Source organism: Capra hircus, chromosome 11 (genome assembly GCF_001704415.2).
Source record: "Capra hircus breed San Clemente chromosome 11, ASM170441v1, whole genome shotgun sequence".
NCBI lineage: Eukaryota > Metazoa > Chordata > Mammalia > Artiodactyla > Bovidae > Capra > Capra hircus.
Window position 1 is genome coordinate 82,521,772 of NC_030818.1, and position 21,314 is coordinate 82,543,085.

Consider the following 21,314-nt stretch of genomic DNA (forward strand, 5'->3'; position numbering starts at 1 on the left):
CATGAACCTCCATCCATAGTTCATCAGGCATTCTATCTATCAGATCTAGTCCCTTAAATCTATTTCTCACTTCCACTGTATAATCATAAGGGATTTGATTTAGGTCATACCTGAATGGTCTAGTGGTTTTCCCTACTTTCTTCAATTTAAGTCTGAATTTGGCAATAAAAAGTTCATGATCTGAGCCACAGTCAGCTCCCTGTCTTGTTTTTGTTAACTGTTTAGACTTCTCCATCTTTGGCTGCAAAGAATGTAATCAGTCTGACTTTGGTGTTGACCATCTGGTGATGTCCATGTGTAGAGTCTTCTCTTGTGTTGTTGGAAGAGGGCATTTGCTATGACCAGTGCGTTCTCTTGGCAAAACTCTATTAGTATTTGCCCTGCTTTGTTTTGTACTCCAAGGCCAAATTTGCCTGTTGCTCCAAGTATCTCTTGACTTACTACATTTATATTCCACTCTCCTCTGATGAAAAGGGTGTCTTTTCATCATACTGTACTGTACATGTACTGGATTAGGAGACAGGAAATATGTGCTACCTGTTAGCTCTGTAACCTCAAGACAAGTCATTCTTTTTGGATGACATTCTGCTCGCACTGCACTGCACACAGACAGTGGATGGTGGTTTTAGCAAGCTGGTTAAGCACAGAGATGTTTAGTATAGACTACTAGGTGGTGGTTAACAGAGCAGATCTGTGGCAGTGGTTTTGATAGCAGACGTTATGGAAAGACCCACAGTGAGGGACAGTGGGTAGGCAACAGTTAGTAGGGTTCAGTGAGGGTGGGATAGGGTTTGAAGACAAGACTTAGTTTCCTGAGAGAATAAGTTTGAGCATTTGAAATAGGTGAGAATTTGGTTTCAGGAGCTGGACAGTTCTGAAATCAGGATGCAAAGTAGACATGGAATAGATGAGATAGAGGGATGCTGAACATGTTATATTGTGCCTTTGCAGTGAAGTTGCCTAAATCCATCCTGATGCTTAGGAGGGGGTTAGGTTTTTAGATTATCATCATTGACATCAATTGTGAATTGAGGGAAGGCATCTGGGGCAGAGACATCCAAGAAATCCAAGATGAACAGAATTGTCAGTAATGAACTAGTAAGATTTTTGTAGTAAGGAATGAAAGTGAAGTGAAAGTGTTAGTCGCTCAGTTGTGTCTGACTCTTTGTGACCCCGTGGATTGTAGTCCACCAGGCTCCTCTGTCCATGGGGTTCTCCAGGCAAGAATACTGGAGCAGGTAGCCATTTCCTTCTCCAGGGGATCTCCCCGACCCAGGAATTGAACCCAAGTCAGTATTCTTGCCTGGAGAATCCCATGGACGGAGGAGCCTGGAGGGCTACAGTCCATGGGGTCACAAAGAGTTGGACACAACTGAGCGACTTCACTTTCACTTTCTCCTGCATTGCAGGTGGAATCTTTACCATCTAAGCCACCAGGGAAGCTCAATAAAGAATAGTCAAGATCAAATTAAAATGAATTAAATGGGCAGCATTTCTGTGATACTGAGAGAGGATTGTCTCCTGTCTGTGAAGTAGTAGGTAACAGTTTTTGAGCCCTTATTTTTCCAGGCATGCTTTTAAGAACTTTTAATTTGGTGACATGTAATTATTTTCCCCGACTCGCCCCTTCCTTGCTGGTCTATGCCACAAGCCTGTTGGTGATTGGACAGGGTACGTACAAGAATTTCTCACTCTATTATTTCAAATTCATGTCCTTGACTTTAAGGAGTTTTAAGCCACTAGATGGCAGATTGTTTCAACAATTACTAGACAGAAGCTCCTTCTTAATAAACCATTTATAATTCTTGTTGGAGTCAATTTGTAGGGTCACGTTTAGCTCTGCCAGTGCATCGGAATCCCACCTGGTGTGGTGCATGGGGGCACACGGTGCATTCCTCCCTCCCTCCCTTTTCTTGGAGGGGGCTGCCCACCCTCTCCTCACTGCCTCTTGCTCTGCCCTGGCCTCTGCTCATTTAATTCACTCCGGGTGTTTTTGGCTCCATCACTTACAGCTTATTTTTCTTGTCTGATACCGACATTCCTGCTTTGAGTTTTAGATTCTTAGAATGTCAGAGCTGGCAAAGAGTTTCATCCATCACTTGGCTCAGCCTGTTCATTTCTCAGGTGGGAGAACTGAAGCTGCGAGAGGTTAAGCCAAGGACGAGGACCTTGTGTCAGGTTTATCTTCCTGCCCCAGCAGTTCTGTGCAAAGAGAGCCGTTTCCTGAACGAAACCGACATGTAAATGCTTTGAAGGATCGAGACACAGTCTCTGTGTCTGAGTGGGTTAAGTTCAGTGACGGAGGCGTGATTTAAATAACGGTTACAGTTTAGAAAGTAGAAGGTGATATGTGCTCAGGAAGCGAGCAGCATAAACCCTCTCATATTGTTAAGGGCCCCTTCTCAGTTTCTGCCCTACTACCCCTGCTTGCCTTTTACAGGCTGGGAGCACTCACTCCCTTTCTGAGCATCCTCCCAGCACACCGTTAACAGACGCAGCTCCGTGCTCTTGTACCTCGTGTTCTCTTGGCTGAGGAGGCTCTTTATCTGATCTCTTTATCTGTCAGGAAATTATTGAAGGGATAAACCTTTTTCTGGTGTTAACCCTGTGAAGCTTTCCTGACCTTGTCTGCCATGCAGTTAATTGGTCCTTCAGGCTTGATTTTGTGTCTAACTCAGGGGTCCCCACAGGCATGGTTCAGGTTGGCTCGTTCTTTCCCCTGGAGTGGACTGTGCTTGTCATCACTCTTGTGGATGAATATATGTCCCCCACCATCTGAGAAAGGAAGGTGCCTGAGCCTCACCCCACTGTTGGTACTGATGCTTTGGGAGTGCTAAGCTCGCCACTGCAAATTAATCTGAGAATTAGAAGGGTTTGTTAAAGTGAGCTCTTCATTTGTCTCACACATTCCTGATTGCTTAGCACATGGTTTGCGTTTATAATTTTGATGGCATGAAGGAAACTAATATTACAGTTACTTTGGTGCAAAGATATTTGAACCTAATACATCTGATTCCTTGACCCAAGGTTTTCCTATTTTCCACAAAATTTTGAGGTAAAAGATTATTGGGAAAGTTAATTCCTGTCTCTTACTCCCTTGTTTGAGTTAACGAGAAGGAGTTTTAACTCTTACACATTGTGTGCTTTAGTCTTCAGAATTTAATATGTACTATAGAAATTCTGTATTGCTGTTTATCTTTATAGAATAATTAAAAAATAAGGGCTTGCTTCAAAATGTGATTCCTAAGGTAAGTACTTCCACTGTATAATCATAAGGGATTTGATTTAGGTCATACCTGAATGGTCTAGTGGCTTTCCCTACTTTCTTCAATTTAAGTCTGAATTTGCCAGTAAGGAGTTCATGATCTGAGCCACAGTCAGCTCCCGGTCTTGTTTTTGCTGACTGTATAGAGCTTCTCCATCTTTGGCTGCAAAGAATATAATCAATCTGATTTCGGTGTTGACCATCTGGTGATGTCCATGTGTAGAGTCTTCTCTTGTGTTGTTGGAAGAGGGTGTTTGCTATGACCAGTGCGTTCTCTTGGCAAAACTCTATTAGTCTTTGCCCTGCTTCATTCCGTATTCCAAGGCCAAATTTGCCTGTTACCCCAGGTGTTCCTTGACTTCCTACTTTTGCATTCCAGTCCCCTATAATGAAGAGGACATCTTTCTGGGTGTCAGTTCTAAAAGGTCTTGTAGGTCTTCATAGAACTATTTAACTTCAGCTTCTTCAGCATTACTGGTTGGGGCATAGGCTTGGATCACCGTGATACTGAATGGTTGGAAATGAACAGAGATCATTCTGTCATTTTTGAGATTGCATCCAAGTACTGAATTTTGGACTCTTTTGTTGACCATGATGGCTACTCCATTTCTTCTAAGGGATTCCTGCCCACAGTAGTAGATATAATGGTCATCTGAGTTAAATTCACCCATTCCAGTCCATTTTAGTTCACTGATTCCTAGAATGTTGACATTCACTCTTGCCATCTCCTGTTTGACCACTTCCAATTTGCCTTGATTCATGGACCTGACATTCCAGGTTCCTATGCAATATTGCTCTTTACAGCATTGGACCTTGCTTCTATCACCAGTCACGTCCACAACTGTGGATGGTATTCTTTCTGCTTTGGCTCCATCCCTTCATTGTTTCTGGAGTTATTTCTCCACTGATCTCCTGTAGCATAACGGGCACCTACCCACCTGGGGAGTTCATCTTTCAGAGTCCTATCATTTTGCCTTTTCATACTGTTCATGGGGTTCTCAAGGCAAGAGTACTGAAGTGGTTTGCCATGCCCTTCTCCAGTGGACCACATTCTGTCAGACCTCTTCACCATGACACGTCTGTCTTGAGTGGCCCCACACGGCATGGCCTAGTTTCATTGAGTTAGACAAGGCTGTGGTCCATGTGATCAGACTGGCTAGTTTTCTGTGATTATGGTTTCAGTGTCTCTGCCCTCTGAGCCAGGTTTTAGCAATACATGAACCGTGAACTTCCAGATGGTTAAGCTGGTTTTAGAAAAAGCAGAGGAACCAGAGATCAAATTGCCAACATCTGCTGGATCATGGAAAAAGCAAGAGAGTTCCAGAAAAACATCTATTTCTGCTTTTTTGACTATGCCAAAGCCTTTGACTGTGTGGATCACAATAAACTGTGGAAAATTCTGAAAGAGATGAGAATACCAGAACACCTGTCTCTTGAGAAACCTATATGCAGGTCGGGAAGCAACAGTCGGAACTGGACATGGAACAACAGACTGGTTCCAAATAGGAAAAGCAGTACGTCAAGGCTGTATATTGTCATCCTGCTTATTTAACTTCTATGCAGAGTACATCATGAGAAACACGGGGCTGGAAGAAGCACAAGCTGGAATCAAGATTGCTGGGAGAAATATCAATAACCTCAGATATGTAGATGACACCACCCTTATGGCAGAAAGTGAAGAGGAACTAAAAAGCCTCTTGATGAAAGTGAAAGAGGAGAGTGAAAAAGTTGGCTTAAAGCTCAACATTCAGAAAACTAATATTGTAGCATCTGGTCCCATCACTTCATGGGAAATAGATGGGGAAACAGTGTCAGACTTTATTTTTTGAGGCTCCAAAATCACTGCAGGTGGTGACTGCAGCCATGAAATTAAAAGACGCTTACTCCTTGGAAGGAAAGTTATGACCAACCTAGATAGCATATTAAAAAGCAGAGAGATTATTTTCTCAACAAAGGTCCATCTAGTCAAAGCTATGGTTTTTCCTGTGGTCATGTATGGATGTGAGAGTTGGACTGTGAAGAAAGCTGAGCGCTGAAGAATTGATGCTTTTGAACTGTGGTGTTGGAGAAGACTCTTGCGAGTCCCTTGGAGTAGAAGCAAATCTAACCAGTCCATCCTAAAGGAGACCAGTCCTGGGTGTTTATTGGAAGGACTGATGCTGAGGCTGAAACTCCAATATTTTGGCACCTCATGCGAAGAGTTGACTCATTGGAAAAGACCCTGATGCTGGGAGGGATTGAGGCAGGAGGAGAAGGGGACGACAGAGGATGAGATGGCTGGATGGCATCACCAACTCGATGCACGTGAGTTTGAGTGAACTCCAGGAGTTGGTGATGGACAGGGAGGCCTGGCGTGCTGCAGCTCATAGGGTCGCAAAGAGCCAGACACGACTGAGTGACTGAGCTGAAGGTAAGTACTTAAGAACCTGATACTGTGTATTTAAGGAGGTTATGGTTGTCACTGCAGGTAAATATTCTGGGTGGAGGAAATTATTGCAACAAAAAATAACACTGATAGAAATTATTTTTCTACAGTGTTGTCTGTGGTCTTAATTTATAAAAAAATTTAATGACCATTTCAATAGTAAATCACAGGATGCTTAAGATATAACTATTAATGTATAAATAGCTTCAGAATGCCACAAAGCAAATGATATGCTAATTTCATTTTCACTATTTGACAAGACTCGTGGGTTGATGCTAAGTGTTAAAGCCAATTTACTGAATTTTTTTTCTCTCTGGACTTCATTAATTGGAAGAAAGTTACGTACATAATTTGGAATATTTATCTTGACTTTTCTCTTAAGTTAGAAACAGAGGAAAGTACAGGCAATGTTTTTATGAACACCTGAGAACCTACTATTCAGAATTAACAAATACTAAGATTGTCTTTTTTACTAAAGGTGTGTGTGTATGTATGTGTATAAAAAGTGAAGGTGAAGGTCGCTCAGTTGTGTCCGATTCTTTGTGACCCCATGGACTATATAGTCCATGGAATTCTCTAGGACAGAATACTGGAGTGGGTAGCCTTTCCCTTCTCCAGGGGATCTTCCCGACCCAAGGATCAAACCTTGGTGAATTCTTTACCAGCTGAGCCACAAGGGAAGCCCATGTATGTGTATCAGTTCAGTTCAGTCGCTCAGTCATGTCTGACTTTTTGCGACCCCATGAATTGCAGCACGCCAGGCCTCCCTGTCCATCACCAACTCCCGGAGTTCACCCAAACTCAATGTATGTGTAAAGTGAAAAGTGAAGTTGCTCACTCTTTGCGACCCGTGGAATGTAGCCCACCAAGCTCCTCTGTCCATGGGATTTTCCAGGCAAGAATATTGGAGTGGGTTGCCATTTCCTTCTCCAGGGGATCTTCCCGACTCAGGGATTGAACCCAGGTCTCTCATGTTGCAGGCAGACGCTTTAACCTCTGCACCACCAGGGAAGCAAAACCTCCTATAGAGACACAGAACTTCAGACCCAAGTACTAACATCAAAGATTTCAAGGGAGGAAAGGAAGCCAGGTTGAAAGAAGAAGTGGGAGGAGGTGGGAGAGGGGGGAGAAAGGGGTGGCCTTACAGTCGTCTCCTGCCACCTACAGATACCCAGGCGTTACGGGACTTTTCCCTGGGGCTCCAGAGAAGGGAGGACTGAAACTCGGCCCTACCAGAAATCAGACCAGACCAGAACCAGAATTCGAGTTCTCTTCCAAGAGGAGGTGATCAGTCTCCAATCCTCAGCTCTGGCTGAGGGCCCTTCGACCAGATTCCTGCATCCAGGACCAGGGGACTAGAACAACAGGGAAGGATAGGAACGGTTAAGGAGAGGAAAGAGAGAGGGAAAGGGAGAGAGGTCAATAAAGTCTCGTGTTCCTTACCGGTTGGGGCACTCTCGCCAGTTGTCCGTGTCAGGAGGAGACCAGGGACAAAAGGGTCCCAGTAGCAGCTGCTAGGTCTGGTCCATTGACAGGCAAGCTGGCCCCTGAGTACTCCCGAGTGGTCAGTATGTCAGTCTCAGTGAAGAAGAGTCCCCGCCAGAGTCGCCATTTGTTGCAGGAAGGCGGACCCCTTCCAGGGCCCGAAACTGGGCTCTTATCTAACACTCAGAAATGAATTGTCCGAGGAGACACATGTGCTGACAAAGCAAGAGATTTTATTGGGAAAGGGCACCTGGGTGGAGAGCAGTAGGGTGAGGGAACCCGGGAGAACTGGGTATGTATGTGTATAGATACACTCAAATACATAAATGAGAGACCGTAGTGCAAACAAGTTCCCACTTCTAGAGGCAGCCTGCTCTCATGGTTTTGGTGTGTAACCTTCCTTTATATATATATAAATTTAACATGTTTGGCCGTATCTGTATTAGTCGTGGCATGTAGGAGCTTCACTACATCACATGGGATCGTTCTTTGTGGCATACAGACTCTCTAGTTGTGGCATGTGGCTCAGTACTTATGGTGCATGGGTTTGGTTTCTCTGCAGCATATGAGATCTTAGTTCCCTGACCAAGAATCGAACCTGTGTTCCTTGCATTGCAAGGCGGATTCTTTAACCACTGAACCAGCAGGGAAATCTCTAGTATATAGTTTTATATTTGTTCTTTTTATACTGTATATGTTTCCCTGAACAACTGACTGAATTTGCATTTATTCATTCCTTTTAAACATTTAAGATATTTCTAATTTTTCTGCATTATAAACAGTGCTGTATGAGGTATTCTTTTACCAAGAGATAAATGCCTGTGTGAGAATTTCTCCAGAGTTATCTTAGAACACAATTTGGAGAATTGTTGGGGGAGGGGCGCACATTTTTTTAGATATTGTCATGTCCTCCAAAATGATTGCTACAGTCTTACTAGTAGTTTTATAAGAGTTACTGTGTCTGTATAAACATAGAGAGTGGCTGGTGTAAATCTTTGTTGCTTTAATATGCATTCTTGGCTTTTGTGTTTCTCTTTTTGTGACTTATTCTCTGTGCATTTTTCTTTGTGACTGGTTGTGGGAGATCTTTATGGATTCTGTCTGCTAAAACATATACTCTGTTAGTTTTATGTCTTATAAATAACTTTTCCTGGTGTGTGACTTGTCTTTGCACTTTATGGAGGGAAATGTTAGGTTTTAACATGGTCAGATTTGAAGGAGACCATTTTAATGACACTAGGGTGGGAAAATGTTTGATGGGTCAGAATGCACAGTGCAGAAGCCGTGAAGAGAAAGGTTATCAGTGTGAACGGAGTTGACTCTCTTTTCTTTATTTATTTTAGTTAATTTTTTTTTTTTTTATGGCCATGCTGCTTGGCATGTGGGAGTTTAGTTCCCCAAGCAAGATTGAACCCATGCCCCTTGCAGGGAAGCAGAGTTCTAACCTCTGGGCCACCAGGGAAGTCCCTAGTTGGCTCTTTTTAGAATTCTACTCTCCCACGTGAATTCTGTTGAATGTATTGTTTAGTTCCATTACATCTTTGTTCAGTTCCGTAAGTAATTTTTTTTTTTACATTTCTTTCAATTTATAGACTAAGAAGAATTGGTTTTGTTAAGGTATGCGGAGTTTGTCAAAGAACATGGTGAAAGTGCAAGTGTTAGTCGCTCAGTCGTGTCCGAACCTTTGTGATCCCATGGACTGTAGCCCGCCAGGTTCCTCTGTCCATGGGATTACCCAGGCATAAATACTGGAGTGGGTTGTCATTCCCTTCTCCAGGGAATCTTCCTGACCTAGGAACTGAACTCAGGTTTCCCTCATTGTAGGCGGATTCTTTACCATCTGAGCTACCAGGGAAGCCCAGAGAACAAGGCGTCTCTCTATTTATAATTTTGTATCTTTCAGGAACATTTTGAAATTTTTTTTCTGATGTTGTCCTTTACCAGATTCTCGCTTTAGTATTGTCTGCTGCCCTCATGGCACCCCACTCCAGTACTCTTGCCTGGAAAATCCCATGGATGGAGGAGCCTGGTGAGCTGCAGTCCATGAGGTCACTAAGAGTTGGACACGACTGAGCGACTTCACTTTCACTTTTCACTTTCATGCATTGGAGAAGGAAATGACAACCCAGTCTAGTGTTCTTGCCTGGAGAATCCCAGGGATGGGGGAGCCTGGTGGGCTGCCGTTTATGGGGCCGCACAGAGTTGGACACGACTGAAGCAACTTAGCAGCAGCAGCAGTAGCAGCAGCAGCAGCAGCAGCAGCTGCTGCTGCTGCTCTCTTTATCAGTTTATGACTCCTCACCGCTGTTCCCAGAACCCCCATTCCCCACCTCATCTTTTGGTATCTTACTGCTGAAATCTAGGAAGAATGAGGAAGAGTGGAGAGGAAAGGACTCTGTAGATCGTTTTCTTTGTGCTACTTCAGGAGAAAGTTGGAGCTTTAAATTTACTCACTCTGGAAACATTTATTGCATTTATGGTGCTGGGCCTCACACTTCTCTCATTTCCACTTCTCTCATTTCATTTCCATTCAGTTAAGTTACATGGTTTCACTTCATTTTGGTTAGTGCTGCCCAGGACACCTGTTCTAAAACTAATCATGATGAAGAAGGTTTTTTTGCTATGTTAGGCATCAGTACCAATCATCTACTCCCCCCTTCCCCCCCCCCCCCCGCCTTAATCACTAAAAGCTGAGACCTCGTCAACAATGAGTCATGTAAAACAGTGACGTGATGGACCAAGTTAACATCTTGACTTGGGGTTGATACCCCTTGGCACATATAACTGAAGGTAAGTCTTCAGTAGATGTCACCTGGGTTATCATCTCCAGATATGGGTGTTGCCTTTTGCACCGTTTAATTCTGTGCTCTCAGCTGTTCCTTATTTTCATGTGCCTTTAATTGGAGAGCGAGCTTTTTGAATGCAGGGAGCGTACCTTGTTCATCGCTGTATGAACCCTATATCAGGTAGCTGCTGGTTACCCCTTTGTGACTGTGCTGATGAAATCGTCTCAGTCCCCCCTCCCTTTAAGCACAAGAAAGCACACTTGTCTGCCTGCATGGGTGAACACACGCACGGTCTTAGAGCTGCAGCATCAGTGTCCCAGAGCTGCCTGCCATCCCATCTGGTGGGAACAATACACGATTAGTTCCATCATTCTGTCTCCTTTCCACTCACTCTTCAGTCTGGCGTGAATGGCAGAAAGGCTGTTTGGAAGCAGTTATTGAATCGCTTTCATTTTTAATCAAGCTTATCTTATTGTAGCCAATTTGATCTATGGGTGACCGTGTTTATCAGAATTCATAGGACGGAAATGTCTTCTAGAATTAAGATCAGGAGATGAAGAATGAAACGGAAATCTCAGTTAGCTGTCCTTCTGTAGTCAGCTATCGTTAAGTTTTATACATATATTTTAAAATCTAAAAATGAGGTATGATATCTGTTACCTCCATGGCATAGTAGTGCAAACTAAATAATAATGCTTAACCCCTTGAAAAAAGTGTTATATGGTGTGTGTATGTGCATAAATATATATATATGTGTATATATATCACTGTTGCACACTGAGTAGAGAGAAATTATTTCCATTATCTGAATCTGTTTTGTCCTGTCCTTTTAGAGGTTTGTTGAATTCTCAGATTGTGTTTTATTTTTGTTGTAACAACAGGCTACTAATTTTTAAAGATACGTCTTTGTGAGAATTGCATGTTTTCTGTTTGAAAAAGCGCTATGACTAGATTCAGAAATGTAAACATTCAAAGCTACTTGTTTTGCTTCTATTTGTTCAGAGAAGTTTTTCCTAACAAATTGACTTAAAAATAAAAGTTCCGTATGGAAAATTTGTAGCATGATCATAGGAGGCTTTATGACTCCCTCATGCCTGCTCTTCAGGTTAACAGTGGACCCGTGGCCAGCATCACATCATCTGTGGCCTCAGCTGAGCCTCCACCCCCCGAGCCTAGAGTATCATGAAGTCAGTCCTGGACAGTGTAGTGTTTTGTCTGAATGTTCCAGTGTGTATTTCCCAATAGTAAACACTCTTAAAAATGTGAACATGAAACTGTTATCATTTATGAAGACATGGAGAAGGGTGTGGCTTCTGTCTTATGTTACTCCATCGCCTTATTGTTACTGGGGACAACAGTGTTTCGCTTCAGACACCAGAAGTTTTATCTGCAAACCTTTTTCTTGTTTTTTGACATGTGATTACGATGTCTTTTATAGTGCCCAGCCAGATTTACTGTACATGACTTAACTTTAAAAATCATGACTGTTGGCTTCCGTTATTAACGGGCTTAGTTTGTGTGTGGTGGTCTTTTCACTTGCACTGCTTGTTAGGCTGCTTTGCCCTGTTGGTGACTGGCCTCTGATTGCAGTGAAGTGTAGCAGACAGTGAAGTGAACAGGCCATAATGTGGGGCTAAGCTACGGAGCAGCCTCGCTTCAGCACAGTTACTCCTGTGTAGTTGTGTCCCATCCGCAGCGCTCCTGGCTTTCATTTTTTGTTTTTCCAGCATCTGTAACTGTGTCCCCATCACCTCCAGTGTGCTGCTGTAGTTAATATAGACACGTCTGTGAGGTGACATAATCGTTTATGTTTATTCATTTTTTGAGGGACAGTTGCTTTATGATGTTCTGTTGGTTTCTGCTGACTTTGAAGTGAATCAGATCTACATAAACATATGTCCCCTCCCTCGTGGGCCTTCCTCCCACCACCACCGTCCCACCAGTCTAGGCCACCACAGAGCACAAGCTGAGCTGCCTGTGCCATACAGCAGGTTCCTATAGGCTACCTGTTGTACACATGGAAGTGTATTTATGCCAGGGATGTATCAGTTTATTTAAGTTTATTGGTGTGGATAGTTTCTTAGATACTCAATGACCGACCTGAAAACATTTCTTTTTACATTTCCAAGTTCTCATCTCGGTTTCAGATGTTTCAATGTGTCAGTGAAGGTGAAATTCTAGTTGAGAAACCGTCTGGTCTATTGGTTGTTTCCTCTAAAATATTTACCTTCTAATTTTATTTTGGTTTTCCTTGTGGAAGTGAGCGTTTCCGCTCTCTTTGTTTTGATGTTGTCCTGTTCATATTTGTAATTTATCACTTCTCTTTATCTGTCTCTGTTTTTAGACTTTTGCTGGTTGGCGGATGTGAAACTGCTGAAGTGGGCATATCAAAAGCTGCTAGCTGTGGACTGTCTGCCTGGAGAGTTCTTTCAGGATCACCGTATTATAAGCCCGTTACTCATGGTGGCAACAGGGTCACTGCAGTAAGTCTCATTTATGGTGTTTCATTTTGTTCATTTAGACCTTATCTAAAGGTCTTAGATAAGCCCTTTGCAAGATATATGGAGAAAGAAGCAATCTGCCTTAAATGAGGAAAATGGCTTAATACAAGTGAAATTTTAAGACTTCTATCGAATATCAAATTTATCTAAAGTGTGCTTTATTTAACTTGGTCTCATTTTTAGTCACAATATTTGCAGATATGGAGAAAAATGATTTAGCAGTACTGTTACTTGCATTTGCTTTTTTAGACCTTGACATTAAGTCCTTTGATGCTCTGGCAGCGGTTCTGAGCACTCTCACAGTTTGTAGCTCATTTAACTCTCAGTAACCCTTTGAGATAGGTATTGTTAGTAGCCCAAGTCTGTTGATGAAGAAGGTGAAACTTAGCTGTGTCAGCCAGCTAGCAAGTGGCAGAGTGAGAGTGCAAAGCCTGGCCAGAGCGCCCTGTTCAAGTTCTCAACTGCCTTGGCTCTTCCGTTTTGTTACATATTGATCAGCACTGTACCTATTCATTTATTCACGCTATTATTGAGCTTCTGTTTTCTATCAGTCACTCCTTTGTGCTGTAGTTAGTATAGGCTCGACTCTGCTGTGATAATAAAAAATTAGCCACATAAGCAGACAAATGAAAAATCCTGACATTTTTGTCACTTACCTCGTGAAAGCCTATCCCTTATTTGTGGCAAAGTCGGCTGTTGATACCATGACCTCATGGAAAGCTTGTTCCAAGTGATGATGAAAGGATCCGTGGAGGCTGGTACTCTTGAGGGCCCAATGTCTCAGTTTAGGGCGTTAGGTGGGGAAGCAGGGGAGTAAAAGGAGGGACTTCTTACTGTCTCACACCAGAGGTGACATCACTTCCGCTCATCATTCACTTCCTGTAACTCATCATGTAGCTCCTCATCATGTACCTTCAAAGGGTCTGGGAAGTAGTTTTCTGCGTCCAGAAAGGCGAGAAAAACTAGACGTTCAGTTCAGTTCAGTTCAGTCGCTCGGTCGTGTCCGACTCTTTGCGACCCCATGAATCCCAGCACGCCAGGCCTCTCTGTCCATCACCATCTCCTGGAATTCACTCAGACTCACGTCCATCGAGTTGGTGATGCCATCCAGCCATCTCATCCTGGGTCGTCCCTTTCTCCTCCTGCCCCCAATCCCTCCCAGCATCAGAGTCTTTTCCAATGAGTGAACTCTTCTCATGAGCTGGCCAAAGTACTGGAGCTTCAGCTTTATCATCATTCCTTCCAAAGAAATCCCAGGGTTGATCTCCTTCAGAATGGACTGGTTGGATCTCCTTGCAGTCCAAGGGACTCGCAAGAGTCTTCTCCAACACCACAGTTCAAAAGCATCAATTCTTCGGCACTCAGCCTTCTTCACAGTCCAACTCTCACATCCATACATGACCACAGGAAAAACCATAGCCTTGACTAGATGGACCTTAGTCGGCAAAGTAATGTCTCTGCTTTTGAATATGCTATCTAGGTTGGTCAAAACTTTTCTTCCAAGGAGTAAGTGTCTTTTAATTTCATGGCTGCAGTCACCATCTGCAGTGATTTTGGAGCCCCCCAAAATAAAGTCTGACACTGTTTCCCCATCTATTTCCCGTGAAGTGATGGGACCAGATACCATGATCTTCGTTTTCTGAATGTTGAACTTTAAGCCAACTTTTTCGCTCTCCACTTTCACTTTCATCAAGAGGCTTTTTAGTTCCTCTTCACTTTCTGCCATAAGGGTGGTGTCATCTGCATATCTGAGGTTGTTGATATTTCTCCCGGCAATCTTGATTCCAGCTTGTGTTTCTTCCAGTCCAGCGTTTCTCATGATGTACCCTGGGTAGAAGTTAAATAAGCAGGGTGACAATATACAGCCTTGATGTACTCCTTTTCCTATTTGGAACCAGTCTGTTGTTCCATGTCCAGTTCTGACTGTTGCTTCCTGACCTGCATACAGATTTCTCAAGAGGCAGGTTAGGTGGTCTGGTATTCCCATCTCTTTCAGAATTTTCCACAGTTTCTTGTGATCCACACAGTCAAAGGCTTTGGCATAGTCAAGAAAGCAGAAATAGATGTTTTTCTGGAACTCTCTTGCTTTTTTGATGATCCAGCGGATGTTAACAATTTGATCTCTGGTTCCTCTGCCTTTTCTAAAACCAGCTTGAACATCAGGGAGTTTACGGTTCACGTATTGCTGAAGCCTGGCTTGGAGAATTTTGAGCATTACTTTACTAGCATGTGAGATGAGTGAATATTAATTGTTTCTACCATATTGACCCCTGGTGGCTCAGCTGGTAAAGAATCTGCCAGCAATGAGGGAGGCCTGGATTCGATCCCTGGGGTGGGAAGATCCCCTGGAGGAGGGAACAGCTACCCACTTCAGTATGGAGAATCCTGGCCTGGAGAATACCATGGACTGCGTAGTTCTCGGGGTTGCAGAGTCAGACACGACTGAGTGACTTTCACTTTTACCATATTGGCCACTCTATGATTTGTATTTGTTTCTCTGTATAAACTGTATGATCATAATTATGGACCCTGTGCTTAGCATGTTGCCTGATATGTGGTGGGCATTCATATTTTTCCAGGGAGGGGAGAAACCACGAGACTGGAGTGAAACGTGGCGTAAGTGATGCTTAGTCCTGTGAGTGTACTCAGTCCACGGTTTCTGTCTCAAAATGAATGTATTTGTTCCATTATCTCTGTCTCAAAATAATGATTTGAAAATAATTCTCTAAAACAATGGTTCAATGTTTCAAGGTTGAAGAAGAGCCAGTGAAGAAGTACTTTTGAAGAGAAATCTTTAGCAGTCATAGTGGGCCTCCATTTGTTTGTTTGTTTGTTTAGTTTTTAGCATATGCTGACATATGTGATGGTGCATTTAGCCCAACAAGGTAGTAATTTTTTTTTTTTTAACTAGGTCAACTACTGGTTCAGGATGGCACCAGACTTTAGAGCTGTTTGTGTTTGTCGATCAGCTCATGTAGTACTGTGCCTTGTGCTTTTTCTTCCATTCATGATCACTCTACTCACTCTAGCACCCATTTATTTTCTCTGTAAGATCCGGTAAGGAGTTCAGTTGGGGTGTTTATTAGCCAACATTTCACAGATCAAGGAGCCCAAGGCCTGGGAGATTTTGGCAACTGAAAAATAGGGCGGCAGGGATGGCACCAGGCCTCGTAGTTCCTGTTTAGCACTTTCCTCACACCCCGTGCGAAATTACATACCTCTCATTGGCACCATCAGATTCACGCTGTGATGATTCTCCAGTAATTTATTTAAAGAAAGAATGAGATAGCAGTTGGATGTTGTACTTCATATTTGTAATAATTTAGTCGTGTTCCTACCCCTGATTTCACACTCGGCTTGTCGTTTTATATGTGAGATGTTTCAGAGCAGATCCTGAAAAGAGTTTGAACAGTTTTATCTCTTGACTGTAAGTCTGCAGCTTATTTTTTTAAAAACCTGTATTGAATTTGTTACAGTATTGCTTCTGTTGCACAATGTTGGTTTTTGGCCGCAAGGCATGTAGGATCTTAGCCCTCTCAACCAGGGGATTAAACTCCCTGCCTTGAAAGGTGAAATCCCAACCACTGGACTGCCAGGGAAGTCCCTGCAGCTTAGGGACTTTGTTTTTTTTTTTAACTGACTGTGCCATGAGGCTTCCTGGATTTTAATTTCTAACCAGGGATTGAACCCAGACCACGGCAATGAAAGTGAAAGCACTGAGTTCTAATCACTGGACCACCAGGGGTGTCCCTGCAGCTTATTTTTAAATGGTTCACTCAAAAAATAATTTTTTAAAAAGTGTACATATGCATACAGAAAATGCAGTCATGGTGAAACGTTAATTGGTGAACTCAGGTAAAAGGTATATTTGGTATTTCATTGTGTAGTCATTTCACCTTTTCAGTAACTATAAACTTTGTCAAAATGTTTAAGGTTGAGGGGAAAAAAAGAAGGAATAGGTGAGTGTGGAGGATATGAGATGAGCAAAGTTGGCTAATTGTGAAGGGCTGTTTCAGCGGGGTGTCACCAAGTGTATTTATGACAGAGCCTGGGACAGGGGAGGCATGAGTAACTGTCACGTACTACGAAGCCTTTTCTCACTGTGGCTTCTTTGAATTTTCTGTGCTTTCACTTTGCTCCTCCCTGAAGTATTGGAATCTGCTCTGCTCTGTATGATCCTTCCTTCTCTGGCCCGAAGCTTCAATATTGGAGTCTCTTAAAAGAAAATTGCTTGTGCACTGACAGAATAAGTGGGGGGAAATGTTGAATTGCAAATTGAGGGCTCCGCTGTATGATAAACTTCTTGAAATGCTGCGAGTGTATTTTAATTACGTTAGTGCCTTTTAAATGTGTCCTGCAGCTAAACTCGCAATCATTCTGCGTAGCCATCCCCTCCCTCAAAGTAATTTCAAGCTATAGGATTAGTTCCTCTTGTCAGGTGGCAGATATTGTTCGCATCGAACCGCTTATTGTTTGTTTAAGGCTGCTATTGTGTCGGGGTGGCTATTGACAGAAAAAGTGCTGCTGACACGTATATTCTCGTCTCTCTCAAGGCTGCTAGGTTGTAAAAGAGGCTATGCAAAATTCAATAGATGCTTTGACCAGCGTTTCCAAATTAATGCCGGTGTCATCTGTGTGAGAGTTTTATTTATTCATTTGTTCAACATCGATTCACTGCTGCAGGTATCAGAACATCAAGGTAGCAGCCCTCAAGGGGTTTGTTTACTGGACTGGAGGATACAGCTGTGTGCCCAGATGTGGGCAAGAAGCTGTAGCAGATACTGGGGGAGTCCAGTCACTGGGGAGGGGAGAGAGGAGTCTGGGCTCAGAAGTCCGAAGGCTGGAGTTGGAATCCTAGCTCAGCACTACTGCTCGTGTCTTACGGCTCTTGTCTGGTTCAAATGAGATGATAAACAATAAAATGTTCTACAGTGTTCATTATTGTCTACTTGTATTTTTAAGGTGGGAATCTTGGAGAAGTGTATAAAAAAGGAACCAAATTATTTTTTGTAGCTGATGCTGCCGCCCCTTTAGGATGGGATATTGCTGTGGAAAGAATACAGGCTGTTTGATATCCTATTTCTCTGAGAAAATAGAAGTAATCAGAATATTTTCATAAAGGGCCTCCATCAACACTTCAGCTTTGTAATTTTTCTCTTGTTATTACAGATGAGCTGTGCTTGGACCAGCCAAGGCTAGCAGCTCTGTCCACTGAATCTCACACTCTTTCTTATTGAAGGACATTTTTCCAAATCATGAATCTTGCTGCCAGTTAGGTTTATCAGCAAGCAGTGTGCATTTATTTTTCCCATTGTAAAACCTTCTTAGTTTAGGGCACTTAGACCCTACTAAACCCTGCTGCCAGCCCGTTTCTTTTTTTCATGAGTCTTCTATACTTGATCAGTTTCCTCTTTTTCTGTTCTCTCTTGAATTTACCTGGATGGGACTTTACCTCCATGATGTCACTGAAATTGTGTTACTGGTATCAATACCCTCCAATATTTTACTAGTTGATTGGTATTCTTTAGTTCTAATTACTTACAATATCAGTTATTTGATTTTATTTTCCCCTTCCCCTCTCCTTTCTTCTCCTTTTCCTGTTTATTTCTATTATTTTGTCAAAATACACAGTATTTATACGTTAGCTTCAGCCCTTGTCCTCATTTTTCTTTAGTCATAGGTGTTCATTTATATATTTTAAAATGCTCATTTCCACTTTGGAGTTTTCCCAGTTACCTCTGGTTTGGATGAAATTATCCTTTGATCGATGTTTTGAGAGGGGCTCATAGATGAAGAGTTTCTTAGGTTCTTGTGTGTTTGGAATTGTTTTTCATAGCATGAATATTTGAAGGCGTGGATATAAGACCTTTGGTTTACTTGTTCTTTCACTGAACTTAATAAAATACTGCTCTATCGTTGGCTTTGCTTTGGGTGCGAAATTTGAAAAGTTGATGTGAGTCAGATTATCTTCTGTTTGTGTATTATTTGGCCATTTTGTTGGGAGGCTTTGAGAATTTCTGTGTCTTTGCTTGGTAAAGAATCCGCCTGCAATGTAGGAGACCCTGGTTTGATTCCTGGGTTGGCAAGATCCGCTGGAGGAGGGATAGGCTACCCACTCCAATATTCTTGGGGTTCCCTGGTAGCTCAACTGGTGAAGAATCTGCCTGCAGTGCAGGAGACCTGGGTTTGGAAGATCTCCGGAGAAGGGAAAGGCTTCCCACTCCAGTATTCTGACCTGAATATTTATATTTCATGGACTGTCTAGTCCATGGGGTCACAAAGAGTCAGACACGACTAAGCAACTTTCACTTTGGAATCTAATAGACTTCCTGGACTATTTCTTGGAGGTGATTTTTCTGGGTTAATTTTTCCAGGTACCTGTTCATGCTTTCAATGTATAGATTAGATCTGTTTTCATTTCTGGAAAGTTTTCTTGGACCGTGACTTTAGGTGGTGGTTTTAGATAGACCTTAGACCCCTATGCTAGCTTGTCTCATCTGTGCTTCTGGACCCTGCAGTTATTTTTTTCAGTCTGATTTTGCTTATCACCAAGCTTGATGGTGGGCTTGGGTTGAGGTGGATGGAATGTGGGGGTTGGCAAGAGCGGTGCAGATGACACATTGGGAGTTTTCTCCTTCTGCCTACAATGATTTTGAAGTTTGGGTTATCTTTTATCTTCTTCAAGTTTAGCTGAAATAAATTTCATGGGGATTTATTTTTCCCTTCTTGCATTTTATTGCTTTTGGAGGAAATGTGGAGCTAGACCACTAGTAATGTCTTTTAGCTACTCAAAAGTTCTGGTAGGAACATTTTAACCTCAACTCAAGCATGCTCCCCTGTTTGCCTTTTTCTTTTAGAGTGAAGTTCATGTAACATAAAATTGGCCACTAAGCATTTTAAAGTGCACAGTTTAGTGGCATTTGGTACACTCACTGTTGTGTGTCCACCACCACTGTCCAGGTCCAGGGCATTTTCATCACCCTGAAGGGAAATGCCAGTCCCATTAAACAGTCCCCTCTCCCCAGCTCCTGGCAATCACCCATCTGCTTTCTGTTTCCATGAATTTACCTATTCTGAAAATTTCGTACAGAGTCATACAGTATGAGATTTTATATCTGATGTCTTTCATTTAGCAACATATTTTTGATGTTCATCCAAATTGTGGAATGCATCAATACTTCATTGCTTTTTAGGACTGAATAATACTCTGTTGTATAGATATCCTCCATTCTTTAGTTCGTGGACATTTGAGTTGTTTGTACATTTTGGCTATTATTAATAGTGTCACTATGAACATTTGTGGCAAGTATTTGAACACCTGTTTTCAGTTTTTTGGGGTATAAACTTAGGATGCAATTGCTGGGTCATAGGATAATTCTGCTTAACCTTTTGAACAACTGCCAGACTCTTCCACGGTGGCTCTGCTGTTTTATGTTCCCACCAGCAGTGTACTGGTGTTTCAGGTTCTCTGTACAACTTTAGTTATACATATTTTCCATTTCTAAAATATTATAGCTTTATCTCTTGCTTTTAAAAATAGTCTGTGTTATATTATTTCAAATACTTGTTTCTAAATGATTTTATTCTGGTATTTTCCAAGAACAGGATCAATTTCGTCATAAATGAAGTTTCTATTGGCAACCTGGGACAGTCTCATTTGAGAAGAGCTGCTCATTAGATTCTAATTTGCATAGACTGTATTAGACTTCTGTATATATTTTAAAAATTTGATTATGACTTTATTTTGTAAGATTTGTCACTTGGTCGATTTTTTCCCAAACAAAAACAAAATCTCACCAAGATTTCTGATACTTACTGCTTTTCTTAACCATTTTGTAAAATACTAGATATGCTGTAGTTTTCGTTGCAGGATGAAAGGACTTTGTACAATGAGGAAGTGTTCCATTCATCTTTAATTGTATGATGTGTGTTTATTTTGTAGGTACCAAAGACACTGGGATTTTTAAGGATGTTAAGTGGCAAGTTTTACAGTCGCCAGGGACAAGAACAGGTAACGCAGATTGGCTTAACTTAGAAAACATTTTCACCAAAGTCCACTTAAGGACAAAGTTGAGTGAACCTTGAACATGATAGATTTTCACCTGAATTTGCTGTTAATTATACACTATATGGGTGGATGCATTAATAAGGATTCATGAAGCTGTTCACTGAAGATTTGTGTATTTTACTATGTATGTCATTCTTGTCTCAATAAGGAAAACTAAAAGAAAATTTCAAGAGTGAACCTAGTCCTCTTGGGTCTGGGAATATAGCCCAAAGAAGTCTCCTGGAAGCATTATATATCTTTGAATCTTCTTATTTTATCTTACTTGGGAATTTTGTATCCTTGTCCATAATATATACTTTTTATTTGTTGATTTTAAAATATTCCTTCCCTTGCATTACAGTTTTCCAGTTAGCATTCTCTTTGGCCATTTCATGGAGTTTGTCTTTAACTTCCAGATGAAGAAGTATATGAAAGACTAAATGCCTTGGCCTCTGCCATGTACTTTATTCTTTCTAATTTACTGTGTTGCCTGTGTTGTTCTTTCTGTGACCATATTAGTTCATGAGAGCATTACTTTTTTGAGTCAGACTTCTAAACTACAGTGGGTTCAACTATCTGCTGAACTCCTTGAGGGCAGGGATTTATGTTTATTTTGTTCACTGCAGGTTCCCCAGAGTATAAAACAGTGCCTGGCATGTACTATGTATTACTAAATATGTAATATTCAATAAATGTTGAGTGTTGGAAGAGCAGTGCTTACAAATTCACCTTTTATTGAGCTGAGTTTTTTTTTTTTTCTTTAAGCATATGTAATAATTTAGAACATTTTGAATGCATGTGATAG

At 41.9% G+C, this 21,314-nt stretch overlaps 1 protein-coding gene across 3 annotated transcripts in view; it reads left to right on the forward strand.

Annotated features, from left to right (window-relative positions):
- The window catches only part of NBAS (neuroblastoma amplified sequence), a 335,385-nt gene that overhangs the window by 47,077 nt on the left and 266,994 nt on the right, over positions 1 to 21,314 (forward strand). For all 3 annotated transcript variants that reach the window (XM_018055620.1, XM_018055621.1, XM_018055622.1), the window contains exons 10-11: positions 12,306 to 12,444; positions 20,405 to 20,473. In XM_018055620.1, coding sequence (XP_017911109.1) covers positions 12,306 to 12,444; positions 20,405 to 20,473 — 208 coding nt within the window. The remainder of the gene's footprint in view (positions 1 to 12,305; positions 12,445 to 20,404; positions 20,474 to 21,314) is intronic.